The sequence below is a fragment of the Coregonus clupeaformis genome, chromosome 1 (assembly GCF_020615455.1).
Source record: "Coregonus clupeaformis isolate EN_2021a chromosome 1, ASM2061545v1, whole genome shotgun sequence".
In the NCBI taxonomy this organism is placed as follows: Eukaryota; Metazoa; Chordata; class Actinopteri; order Salmoniformes; family Salmonidae; genus Coregonus; species Coregonus clupeaformis.
This window is the reverse complement of record NC_059192.1, coordinates 44807951-44822198: the sequence shown is the minus strand read 5'-3', so window position 1 is coordinate 44822198 and position 14248 is coordinate 44807951. Positions and strand designations below refer to the sequence as shown.

At 43.1% G+C, this 14248-nt stretch overlaps 1 protein-coding gene across 1 annotated transcript in view; it reads left to right on the top strand.

Annotated features, from left to right (window-relative positions):
* LOC121582704 (gamma-aminobutyric acid receptor subunit pi-like) overlaps positions 1-13854 on the top strand; it is an 82022-nt gene extending 68168 nt beyond the window's left edge. Inside the window, exons 6-10 of the mRNA XM_041898724.1 lie at positions 76-158; positions 11012-11149; positions 11881-12033; positions 12470-12660; positions 13022-13854. Coding sequence (XP_041754658.1) covers positions 76-158; positions 11012-11149; positions 11881-12033; positions 12470-12660; positions 13022-13381 — 925 coding nt within the window. The 3' untranslated portion in view covers positions 13382-13854. The remainder of the gene's footprint in view (positions 1-75; positions 159-11011; positions 11150-11880; positions 12034-12469; positions 12661-13021) is intronic.
* The last annotated feature ends 394 nt before the right edge of the window (positions 13855-14248 follow it).

Below are 14248 nucleotides of genomic sequence, written 5' to 3'. Positions count from 1 at the left end.
ACTGAGATGGTTCTGCTAAGGGGAAAGAAGCCTCTGAGGTTGACAACTGTTAACCGTTTTCTCTCATCTCTCCAGGATCACCACCACTGTGGCCTGCAACATGGATCTGACCAAATACCCCATGGACAAGCAAACCTGCACTCTGCAACTGGAGAGCTGTAAGATTTCCGTTCAGATTCACTTCTACAGCTAGGCAGCAATGTGGCTGTCTAATAATAATAATTCTAATTTATTCAACTCCTATAGCGCTTTTCATTACAGAAATAATCTCAAAGCGCTTGAAAAGTAAAACTAACAATAATAAAATAAAACACCTATATGATAGAGTAGGCCTGGACTATGATTTTCAGCCAGAGTTGAACATGTTGAGAGTTTCAAGCTTCCAACAGAGGGAGCAACAGTCAAGAGGGAACCACATGGCTTGAGCAGAGTGAGGAGGTTAACAGGAGAAGATGAGCAAGCCCTTCGGAGGCAGATAGCACAGTTCACCTTCCATTCAAGCCATCTCACGGGCACCTCACCGCCCCCGCCGTCTGACTGCGACTTCTCTGTAGCCGTTCACTCTGTCTGGTCTTGTAAAACGGGAAATGAAGTTTGTTTTTGAGCTCTCCATTCACTTAAGATAATAATGACAGCCAGCTCATAACTTCGGAGGAACCCTCCTGAGCTTGAAATCGTCACTGCCAGCTCATCATGCATTGAAGTCAAGGAGTCAGTAGAAACAACAAAAACTTGCCTGGTGTATTTGAATCGAATCAAAACACACTAGCTAGCTAGCTATGTAGCATTGATAGCTAGCTATTTTGAGAAAGCTGATTTGCCATGAATTCATGGGGAGAAAACAAATACATTTAATACAGACAAATTCTATAAACATTTAGCTATTTAAAACCAAAAAGAAGGTACACCACCAGTCAAAAATTTGGACACACCTACTCATTCAAGGGTTTTTCTTTATTTTTTACTATTTTTTACATTGTAGAATAATAGTGAAGACATCAAAACTATGAAATAACACATATGGAATCATGAAGTAAACAAAAAAGTGTAAAACAAATCACAGTATATTTTATATTTGAGGATCTTCAAATAGCCACCCTTTGCCTTGATGACAACTTTTCACACTCTTGGCATTCTCTCAACCAGCTTCACCTGGAATGCTTTCCCACATATGCTGAGCACTTGTTGGCTGATTATCCTTCACTCTGCGGTCCGACTCATCCCAAACCATCTCAATTGGGTTGAGCTCGGGGGATTGTGGAGGCCAGGTCATCTGATGCAGCACTCCATCACTCTCCTTCTTGGTCAAATAGCCCTTACACAGCCTGGAGGTGTATTTTGGGTCATTGTCCTGTAGAAAAACAAATGATAGTCCCACTAAGCCCAAACCAGATGGGATGGCGTATCGCTGTAGAATGCTGTGGTAGCCATGCTGGTTAAGTGTGCCTTGAATTCTAAATAAATCACAGACAGTGTCACCAGCAAAGCACCCCCACACCATAACACCTCCTCCTCTATGCTTTACGGTGGGAAATACACATGCGGAGATCATCCGTTCACCCACACCACGTCTCACAAAGACACAGTGGTTGGAACAAAAAAATCTCCAATTTGGACTCCAGACCAAAGGACAAATTTCCACCGGTCTAATGTCCATTGCTCGTGTTTCTTGGCCCAAGCAGGTCTCTTCTTCTTATTGGTGTCCTTTAGTAGTGGTTTCTTTGCAGCAATTCGACCATGAAGGCCTGATTCACACAGATCCCTCTGAACAGTTGATGTTGAGATGTGTCTGTTACTTGAACTCTGTGAAGCATTTATTTGGGCTGCAATCTGAGGCTGGTAACTCTAATGAACTTATCCTCTGTAGCAGAGTTAACTCTGGGTCTTCCATTCCTGTGGCTGACCTCATGAGAGCCAGTTTCATCATAGCGCTTGATGGTTTTTGCGACTGCACTTGAAGAAACTTTCAAAGGTCTTGAACTTTTCTGTATTGACTGACCTTCATGTCTTAAAGTAATGATGGACTGTCATTTCTCTTTGCTTATTTGAGCTGTTCTTGCCATAATATGGACTTGGTATTTTACCAAATAGGGCTATCTTTTGTATAGCCCCCTACCTTGTCACAACATAACAGACTCAAACACATTAAGAAGGAAAGAAATTCCACAAATTAACTTTTAAGAAGGCACACCTGTTAAATGAAATGCATTCCAGGTGACTACCTAATGAAGCCGGTTGAGAGAATGCCAAGAGTGTGCAAAGCTGTCATCAAGGCAACGGGTGTCTATTTAAAGAATCTCAAATATAAAATATATTTTGAGTTGTTTAACACTTTTTTTGTTACTACATGATTCCATATGTGTTATTTCATAGTTTTGATATCTTCACTATTATTCTACAATGTAAAAAATAGTAAAAATAAAGAAAAACCCTTGAATTAGTAGGTGTGTCCAAACTTTTGACTCGTAGTGTATATATTTTTTAAACACTTTAAAATTATTAAATATTTACAAACTGTACATAGCTCTCTGTATAGGCTGATACAAGGGTACCATGGCTAAGGAAAGGAGCTGTCCCTCTGAACTGTCGCTCTGTTGTGTCATTGGGTTTCATTTGGTATGATGGTTTTAATTACCAAAACAGAGAGAGAGAGAACGAGTGTGTGTGTGTGTGTGTGTGTGTGTGTATTGTGTGTGTATTATAAGTGTATATGCATGCATGTGGGGGGGTGTGTTTACAGTGCCTTCGGAAAGCATTCAGACCCCTTGACTTTTTACACATTTTGTTACGTTACAGCCTTATTCTAAAATGGATTAAATTAATTTTTTCCCGAGGCAATCTACATACAATACCCCATAATGAGAAAATGAAAATATGTTTTAAATTTTTTTTGCAAATGTATATAAAAAAAAACAGAACTACCTTATTTACATAAGTATTCAGATCCTTTGTTATGAGCCTCAAAATTGAGCTGTTTCTACAACTTGATTGGACATGATTTGGAAAGGCACACACCTGTCTATATAAGGTCCCACAGTTGACAGTGCATGTCAGAGCAAAAACCAAGCAATGAGGTTGAAGGAATTGTCCGTAAAGCTCTGAGACAGGATTGTGTCGAGGCACAGATCTGGGGAAGGGTACCAAAACATGTCTGCAGCATTGAAGGTCCCCAAGAACACAGTGGCCTCCATCATTCTTAAATGGAAGAAGTTTGGTACCACCAAGACTCTTCCTAGAGGTGGCCGCCCGGCCAAACTGAGCAATTGGGGGAAAGGGGCCTTGGTCAGGGAGGTGACCAAGAATCTGATGGTCACTCTGACAGAGCTCTAGAGTTCCTCTGTGGAGATGGGATAACCTTCCAGAAGGACAACCATTACTGCAGCACTCCACCAATCAGGCCTTTATGGTAGAGTGGCCAGACGGAAGCCACTCTTCAGTGAAATGCACATGACAGCCCGCTTGGAGTTTGCCAAAAGGCACCTAAAGGACTCTCAGACCATGAGAAACAAGATTCTCTAGTCTGATGAAACCAAGATTGAACTCTTTGGTCTGAATGCCAAGCGTCACGTCTGGAGGAAACCTGGCACCATCCCTACGGTGAAGCATGGCGGTGTATCTATGAGAAAAAGAGAGAGAGCAAGACCGAGAAAGAGAGAAAGCGAGCAGGAGTGTGTACATGTTTAGGTGTACTTTCCCCAGTATTTGATTATATATGACTCTTATTAACCTTTTTAATTTCCATACGTATGTACTAGGAAGCTGATTGAACGTATAAGGGGATATCGGTGAACAGATTCCGTGGTCAAGGCTACGACGGCGCTAGTGCAATGAGTGGAGCTAGCTCAGGTGCTCAAAAGTGCATATCAGACCAAGAGCCTAATGCTTCTTAGGTAGTTCTTTATGAGTTTTAGTTTAGAAAACGATCTCTCCCCAGAAGCGACAGTTACAGAACGGTACAAAGAGCTTGATTGCCGTAGCAACATCAGGGAAACTGGGCAGAAGTGAGTTGTGCTTCAAATACAGCAGATCTGCCACATCTTTAATTGAGCCTCTCATTCTCCTTAATTGCCTTCCTCAACACGTTACTGAAAGAGATCAACTGTATAGGAAGCTCTGGACAGCCAATTCAGATTCAGATTCAGAGTGTAAAGTAGTCACATATACAGGGTTGCAGGTGTGATTGCAGGGTACAGTGAAAATCTTAGGTTCTGAGCTCCAACATGCAGGACTAAGTTAAATAAAATTATGAAAATGGTAATAAAACAACCAACTATAGAAATAGAAATAGCACTATATACATCATAACAACTGTAGCATTGATTCATAAATAAATGGCCATTGGGGTGGAGGCAGAGTAAAGACTGTTGAGGGGGTGGGGGGGAATGACCATAGGTGGAACAGCATGACCATTGAGGGGGTGTGGGGACCAAGTAAAATAAAAACAATAAATCAGGTAGCTGACTAGTGGTGGGTATTCAACAGCCTGATGGTCTGAGGGTAGAAACTATTGGCGAGTCTTACAGTTTTTGACATGATGTTCCTGTACTGCCCGCGTCTGAATGATTGAAGCGGGGCGAACGGGGCATGGCTTGGGTGGCTGATGGCCTTCCTGTGACACCTGGTGTTGTAGGTGTCCTGTAGGGCTGGCAGTGTGCACCCAATGGTGCATTCGGCTTCACGTATCCCCCTCTGAAGAGCCTTGCGGTCCACGGTGGTGGAGTTGCCGTACCAGGCTGTGATGCAGCCCGACAGTATGCTCTCGATGGTGCTCCTGTAGAACACAGTGAGGTCCCTCGGGGACAGGCTGAATTTCTTCAGCATCCTGAGGTTGAAAAGTTGCTGTCGTGCCTTCTTCACCACGGTGTCCGTGTGGTTAGACCATTTCACCTTCTCTGAGATGTGTATGCCAAGGAATTTTAAGTTATTGACCATCTCCACGGTGGCCCCGTTGATGAGGAAGCGGGCGTGTCCAGCCTGGTTCCTCCTGAAGTCCACAATCAGCTCCTTTGTTTTGCTAATGTTGATGGAGAGGTTGTTTACCTGGCACCACGCCTTCAGAGTGCCTACCTCCTTCCTGTAGGCTGTCTCGTCGTTGTTGGTAATCAGGCCTACTACTGTTGGGTCGTCAGCAAACTTGATGATGGAGTTGGAACTGTGTGAGGCCACGTAGTTGTGGGTACACAGGGAATACAGGAGGGGATTGTTGGCAGATGCAAACAGATTATCATATTTAGCGGACAACAGTTCTTGAGGGCTTGAACAAAAAAAGCGGTTTGCGATTTCGTTCATACTGGTGAACCGGCGTTCGAGTTGCGTGGTTGCAAATCAACAGACCCTTACAGTGCCTTGTAAAAGTATTCATCCCCCTTGGCATTTTTCCTATTTTGTTCCATTACAACCTGCAATTTAAATGGATTTTTACTTGGATTCCATGTAATAGTCAAAATTGGTGAAGTGAAATGAAAAAAGAAACTTGTTTCAAAAAATAAAAATAATAAAATAACGGAAAAGTGGTGCGTGCAGATGTATTCACCCCCTTTGCTATGAAGCCCCTAAATAAGATCTGGTGCAACCAATTACCTTCAGAAGTTACATAATTAGTTAAATAAAGTCCACCTGTGTGCAATCTAAGTGTCACATGATCTGTCACATGATCTCAGCATATATACACCTGTTCTGAAAGGCCCCAGAGTCTGCAACACCACTAAGCAAGGGGCACCACCAAGCAAGCGGCACCATGAAGACCAAGGTGCTCTCCAAACAGGTCAGGGACAAAGTTGTGGAGAAGTATAGACCAGGGTTGGGTTATAAAAAAATATCAGAAACTTTGAACATCCCACGGAGCAGCATTAAATCCATTATTAAAAAATTGAAAGAATATGGCACCACAACAAACCTGCCAAGAGAGGGCCGCCCACCAAAACTCACGGACCAGGCAAGGAGGGCATTAATCAGAGAGGCAACAAAGAGACCAAAGATAACCCTGAAGGAGCTGCAAAGCTCCCCAGCGGAGATTGGAGTATCTGTCCATAGGACCACTTTAAGCCATACACGCCACAGAGCTGGGCTTTACGGAAGAGTGGCCAGAAAAAAAGTCATTGCTTAAAGAAAAAATAAGCAAACACGTTTGGTGTTCGCCAAAAGGCATGTGGGAGACTCCCCAAACATATGGAAGAAGGTACTCTATTCAGATGAGACTAAAATTGAGCTTTTTGGCCATCAAGGAAAATGCTATGTCTGGCGCAAACCCAACACCTCTCATCACCCCGAGAACACCATCCCCACAGTGAAGCATGGTGGTGGCAGCATCATGCTGTGGGGATGTTTTTCATCGGCAGGGCTGGGAGACTGGTCAGAATTGAAGGAATGATGGATGGTGCTAAATACAGGGAAATTCTTGGGGGAAACCTGTTTCAGTCTCCCAGTGATTTGAGACTGGGACGGAGGTTCACCTTCCAGCAGGACAATGACCCTAAGCATACTGCTAAAGCAACACTCGAGTGGTTTAAGGGGAAACATTGAAATGTCTTGGAATGGCCTAGTCAAAGCCCAGACCTCAATCCAATTGAGAATCTGTGGTATGACTTAAAGATTGCTGTACACTAGTGGAACCCATCCAACTTGAAGGAGCTGGAGCAGTTTTGCCTTGAAGAATGGGCAAAAATCCCAGTGGCTAGATGTGCCAAGCTTATAGAGACATACCCCTAGAGACTAGCAGCTCTAGGGGTATGTATATATATTTTGCATCTTCAAAGTGGTAGGCATGTTGTGTAAATCAAATTATACAAACCCCCCAAAAAATCAATTTTAATTCCAGGTTTTAACGCAACAAAATAGGAAAAATGCCAAGGGGGGTGAATACTTTCGCAAGCCACTTTATCTCTGGTATATCTTGGCATGCATCATTCACGACTAAGTTTAAATTGTGTACAGCACAATGGACATAGGCTGTAATGCACAATGTCTCAGGAAAGTCTGGGTTGGCAATACTAAGAGTCCTATAGAAAACAGTTGGGCCAGAAAACCTGAACCTACAGGCCGTGGTGAAAGCTTTTGCACACAAAAAAAACTTCAGGAGACCAGGGGAGTTTCTCAAGTTGGATTTAATTTGATTTAATTTAATTTACCTTGAAAATTGCAGTCCATTTGTGTAGGCTATTAGCCAGACAAAACCTGCTGAGTTCAACAAGAAATAGTGGCTGAATTTATCCTCAAGCTGACTACTTTTTTCCTCATTATTAGGCTATTTGATGTGTAATTTTTATAAAAAGTTAGTAAATAGCAGCTAAATATGGTAAATAGCTATAGATAGTACACTGCATAATGAAACAATCCATAGTAAGGTAGCGTTTTGAGGGTGGACTGACTTTATTATTTGGCATTAATAGACTGGTTTTACGCACAGCAACTTTCTATCCACGCTGGGAGAGAGCATGACGACAGCTCATGTCATGCAGGTTCAGGTAGCCTATACAGGACAGTTGTTTATTAGCTGATTAGTATGCTGTTGCATCCAACATTTATTTTACAATCTGCAATGTTTGAGTTTCCAACTTTAAATACTGAACAAGTAATTACATTATTGCCACCAGCCAGCAGTCTAAAAATGGCAGCATTGCAACACCATGTATAGCTTTGTGAAATGTTATGCTTAACATGAGAAAATGATGACCAAATAGGCCTACCAATAAACATGCATCCATTAGCTAAAGCAAAGCTATACACTGAGTATACAAAACATTAAGAACTGCTCTTTCCATGACAGACTGACCAGGTGAATCCAGGTGAAAGCTATGATACCTTATTGATGTCACTTCAATCAGTGTAGATGAAGGGGAGGAGACAGGATTGTGTGTGTGCCATTCAGAGGGTGAATGGGCAAGACAAAATATTGAATTGCCTTTGAACAGGGTATGGTAGTAGGTGCCAGGCGCACCTGTTTTTGTCAAGAACTGCAGCGCTGCTGGGTTTTTCGCGCTCAACAGTTTCCCGTGTCTATCAATAATGGTCCGCCACCCAAAGGACATCCAGCCAACTTGGCACAACTGTGGGAAGCATTGGAGTCAACATGGGCCATCATCCCTGTAGAACGCTTTCAACACCTTGTAGAGTCCATACCCCGACGGAATTGAGGCTGTTCTGAGGGCAAAAGGGGGGTAAAACTCAATATTAGGAAAGTGTTCCTAATGTTTGGTATATTCAATGTACATGCCCTTGCACAACAGAAAGCCTATCATCGATTCATAGGCATGCAGCCACATAGACATGTCGCAATTTCAGCACCATGGACAGCGATCATCAGTTTGTGAGTGGCTGTCTGGCAAACACATTCTGTGTTACATAATTGTGTTACGCCAGTGCAAGTCGTGCTAAGCTATAGCCATATCACTGCCAAAGCAGTACTTCGAACCTAATGTCCCACTGATCCCACTCAATACATGTAGAGGTTAACTCAAGTCAAGTAAATTATTTTTCCCTTTACATTACTGCCAGGCTAAACATATACTGTGCATCCCAGACTCCCACAGCACACTGAAAAGCAGCACAGCACACTGAAAAGAGCCAGACTGTGAGGTGTCATTCTTTTTAATGTGCTGCCAAAAATGGAACATCGCTCCCCGCTCCTCTTCACTCCCCAGGCCGCACTCCACTTCCAACAGGGAAGTTTAAAGACAAGATGAGCGCCAGATGTTTAGATAGAGATGAAGGTGACAAATTTAGTGGCTGCTGACAGCAGAAAAGGCCTGGAGTTAGAAGACATTCACAGCCATGTTTGATTGTTGCTTAATGATGAGACCACACTCACCACAGTGGAGGATGCTGTATTAATTTGGTTTTGAAGATTTTAAAAGTCTCTATGCAGCCATTTTAAAGATGCCCCCATCTCGTTGTCTCAGTGAGCAGTATATTTTAAAAGGCAAAAGCTTTCACCTCTCCAGGCTGCAGGGTAGTGCACTTTTCAGGCTTCAGAGCACCTCAACACCCTAATGTCCTAATGTAACCATTCACGTGCTACTGCACAGGACTGCGGCGCCGGAGCATGCTTCAAACCCTTATTTGCACATTGCCCTGACCCGGCAGTCATGAAAATAACGAGTTCAGTCGGTAAAAGGGTAAACATAACAACACTGAAGAAGTTACAACAAGAGATCCTGAGCCTCAGCAGCTTCAAAGTCTCTGTTGCTTTTCGGCAGGGTGCTCTGCATACTACATTAAACACACTTTCCTCAATAATGTATGCCTTCCTGGATTTTCATACGTCAGGGGAGATGGTGAGATGGCAGAGTACGAGCCATGAGATCATTGGAGTAAAAGACCATCCTCTGTCTCTCTCCTCAGTCCTCTCTCCCCCCTGACTCAGTCCTCTCTCCCCTCTGACTCAGTCCTCTCTCCCCCCTAACTCAGTCCTCTCTCCCCCCTGACTCGGAAACCGATAAGTGGTCGAGGACTGTGTCAATTCTTCGTTAGTAGGCAAACGGAAGAGTGTCCTCCCCTCCTCGATAGCCACCTTTCATCGAGGAATACTCATGTGTATCCTACCGCAGAAGAGTTTTGAAATCTGCCACACACCCTTTCAATCAGCTTTTGTTTTGCCAGAGGAGAAAAACATGCACACGTTTAAAAACAATAGGTTACTTATTGTTTTATCTATAAAAATGTCTTGCACAACTAACTTCATTTGTTTTGAGCACTTTACACATTTCTTTTGGGATCCACCCCTGTAAACATTGTTCGCCTAATGATGCGCAAGTGTAGAATGATTTTCAAACAAGCGCATTTCCATCCACGTTCACTCTCTTCGCCAACTCTCAGGAGGCGAGAGAGAACTGAGGAGAGAAGACACAGGAGGTGAGCAAATCTAATTGATAAAAGGCCCAACAATGAGTATTTGATCTAATGAAGCAACAGGAAATGGGGATCCTGTGTGTCCCAGGATATTTCTCCTTCTCCAGTCAGTCGCCTCGTAGGGCTTCTTATGCTACAGCGTCCTCTGCAGGTTAATTACTGAACTACGTCTCATAATGAATCTCCAAAGGAAATGTCTACCTGAGCATAGAAAATGTGTGTTTCGGAGCAGACCTGGGTTCAAATACTATTTGAAATCTTTCAAATCCTTTGAGCGTTTGCTTTACCCCGCCTGATGTGCCAGGTGGGCGGGCAACGCATTTTTGGGATTTTTCATTTGGTTCATTTCAACAGGGAAGCTCAATCAAGCACAGTTTAAGTACTTTAAATTATTTCAAATAGCATTTGAACCCCAGGTCTGTTCCGGAGCAGTACACACATTATCAGTCCTTTATAGCTTTTGGCTTTATACAGTAATCAGCTTGCTACTAAGTTTAATAGACATTGTTATACAGTGTCACTGTGAGGTCTTCTAAATCCCGTGTAAACTGGTCTGTAGGATTATGTAAGGTCCTGACATAATATAAGACCTGAAATATATATGAATTACCTGCTGTTGTGTTAGGCAGGAAGGAAACTGTTAAAGCAGTGATATCCTCATTGCTGTTGTTTCCTTCTTGCCCTCTTTTTTCCCTTCTCTCTCCCTCTCTTGAAGTATTGAATGAACATTAAAGCTGCATTTGCATTAGCATTTCCTATTCACTCCTGCTGGATGTCACAGTGCTTCACAATGAGCAATGGAGGGCTGTTGCTACTGTATGCTACTATTATTTAATACAACATATTTAATAAAAATATAGTTTGAATAAAACATTAACATTTTAAAGTTTACCTGTGGCTGTCGCACACTTACAGCTCAGTAGCCAGCTAACCCTTATTCATTGTTTAATGGATGACTGTTTGTGTTTCTATTAGATGTATAGTAAGTAGTACACTGGTATGTGTGATAAAGTGTTATTGCAAAACATGTAGTCGCTTAGTGTAATAGACCCCCATTAGCTATCTCACTGTCTTTTACTTGACTTCATCTTTCTTTTCCTCCCTCTCTCTCTCTCTCTCTCTCTCTCTCTCTCTCTCTCTCTCTCTCCTCTCCCTCGCTATACAGGGGGCTACAACACCAATGATGTGATGTTCTACTGGACCAGAGGGAATGAGTCGGTCAGTGGTTTGGACACGCTGCGTCTAGCTCAGTACACAGTAGAGGACCACTACACCTCTGCGTCTGAGGCCATCTATGAAACAGGTTTGACTTTCAACTCCTACCTCTAACATTATCCTTTCATTATCCTTTCACAAATATTGTTTGACTACTGTTTAGATTTAGTCTCTTGTGACAGATGAAGCATTAGCTGGCAAACGGGCGTGCCACATTTGGTTCTGTGTGCCAAAAATAATATTGAGCAGCATGAAGCTTTTGGCAATTATGGGGACAGGCAACTAAGCAACTCAAAATAAATTATAATCTAGCTATGAATGTTAGCCATGTTCATCTTTTAAAGGAAAGTTCACCCACATTACAAAATGACACATTAGTTTCCTTACCCTGTAAGCAGTCTATGGACATGGTATGACAGTAATCCATGCTTTGGTTTAATTTCCCTGGCAGTGTTTCCATTTGCAAACATTTTAGCATTTGTGGCACAAATCCCACTCAAGTCATGGTACCGATATTACAAATGTTCCCGCATCATGTCCAAATCATCCGAAGTATCTAAAATATATTGTGAAGTTCAACAAAGTCACTTATAGATGATTTGAACATGATGCGAAAAAAATTTAATATCTGTACCTACCTTGTCCATAGACTGCCTACTGGGTAAGAAAACCAATATGTAATGTTGTAATTTGTGTGAACTATCCCTTTAAATGAATAGTTGGTAGTAAATGTAACCCTTTAAGGAACCTTTGGGTTCTATTAGCACACTCATTCTCATGTCTCTCTGCTGTTCATTTCTCTCTGTCTCTCTCTCACAGGCCACTACCCCAAGCTGATCTTCCACTTTGAGCTGAAGAGAAGCATCCTGTACTTCATCCTGGAGACGTATGTTCCCTCTAGCCTGCTGGTGGTCCTGTCCTGGGTTTCCTTCTGGATCAGCCAGTCCTCCGTCCCCGCAAGAGTCTGCATCGGTAAACCACTGTTCCTTAAACCAGGAAACACACCCACCAATCAAAACCAAGCAGATGCCTTTCCCATCCTATCACACTCTACTCCATGCAAACCTGCTGATCAGAAGCTTTTTGGCTGTCTGAAAACGTGTAGAATGCAGGCGGTTAGAGAAAGCAGGATGTTCCACAAGTGAATCATACTCCTGTTAGCCTACCTTTGTATTACTGTAATATAACGTATACATCTAGACTGGTGAATTAAGGCCAGGTAACTCAACTCAAGCTGAATCCTATTGATTTCTACATGTGTGGAGTGACCACAAGTGGTAGTTCATCGTTAAGCTATATAGTTTTGTTGTTGTTTGTGAATTGAAAGGAAAACTCCAGGACACTGGCGATCTTGATGCTTTCAAAGATTGAATGACTCATCCAACCATTGTGCTGTTGTTTGTGACAGGAGTGACCACGGTTCTGACCATGACCACGTTGATGATGGGTGCCAGGACGTCCCTGCCCAATGCCAACTGTTTCATCAAGGCCATCGACGTGTACCTGGGCATCTGCTTCAGCTTCATCTTCGGAGCGCTGATCGAGTACGCAGTGGCCCACTTCTGCACCCTCAACCACCCCGACGCCAACATTGTCATGGTGAGGCCTTCTGCATTGTTATCGACAGTGGTGTGGTTATCATTGTCACTTTCGTCATCATTGTTATTGTCGCTGTAATCATCATTAGCATCGTCATTGCCGTCATTTTCATGATCTTGATCATCATCAGCATCATTATTATCATCATCGTTATCGTCATCCTCATCACCATCATTATCAGAATCGTCATCATCTTCATCGTCTTCATCATTTCTTGTCTGCTGCAATGTCGCATACACTATTAATGTAAGTATCTTGTCCTTTTTTTTCATTTCAGTCAATAGCATCAGTTTTGGTGCATTAGTAAGTGTACTCTTCACACCTCTTGCTGTGCCTCTCTCTCCCCCTCCCTCCCCTCCAGTACGGTCACCAGATGGGAGGCTTTGACGAGGAGATGAACGGCATGGTCACTACCATCGCCACTGAAAACAATAGGGCCAAGAGGCGTAAGGAGAAAGCTGCTGCAGCCTCAGCGCCCATGGCAGAGCTGGAACTAGGCCCCTCCAGCTCCACTGGCAGCGAACCCAAGCCTGAGGCCCCTGAGGAGACCCCGAACCGCTGCATCACTGTCCTGGTCCTCCTCCGCAAGATCCTGCGCAAAGCTGCAAACTGTTGCCATGTTGAGAATCCCCACTTAATAGACAACTACTCCAGGAGGACCTTCCCCCTCTCCTTTGTATTCATCAACCTCCTCTACTGGACATACTACCTGTACTTGTAACACACAGGAGTGTGTGTTTCGGTATGTGCATGTGCCTGTGTGTGTGTGTGGGGGTGGGTGTCTGAATCTGTGTGTTTCTGTTTGTAAGTGTGATTTGTTCATACTGTATGTGTTTTTTCTCAAACAATGCACATGTTTACATTTACGGTCATGAGTGAGGCATAGTGTACAGTAGACCACCAACTACAGCACAACATCCTGAGGAGGATCAAATGTCCATGCCACATTTATTGTACCTGATTCAGCTCATTACTGCTCTCATAATTGATTAATTTCCAGTACGTTCTGTCCATCATCACCTGCTGATAGATGACCTATGGCTGGTGCGGAGCAGAGGAGTTAGTGGCTGGATGCGCTGTGTAATGGTGTAATATTTATGACTGAGCTCCTCACTGCGAAGGGAAGCCTCCAGAGTGCCTCTGGGTTAGGCTGGGTCCACACTTAAGCTTCGAATGGCACACTCTCTCTCTCTCTCTCTCTCTCTCTCTCTCTCTCTCTCTCTCTCTCTCTCTCTCTCTCTCTCTCTCTCTCTCTCTCTCTCTCTCTCTCTCTCTCTCTCTCTCTCATATTTTATTTCTATAATTAATCCAGTGGCCTTGGCTCCCTCCACCACATTATGGAAATAGACTCTCAATGAATCATAAACTGTTTTATATCATTTGTCATCATAGGATTCTGTTCCAGTATGTTTTACAAGGGCGACAACTGCCAGCACCTTAACTGGACAGGAATAATGCAATAGAATGGTATGAATATACAGCACCTAGTGGAGTAACAGTGATATATGCAGGATTTTTCATTGGAGCTGGTAGATAGTATTTTCCGCTGAGCTTTGTGATACATGCCATCTTAATGGTAAAGCTAGTA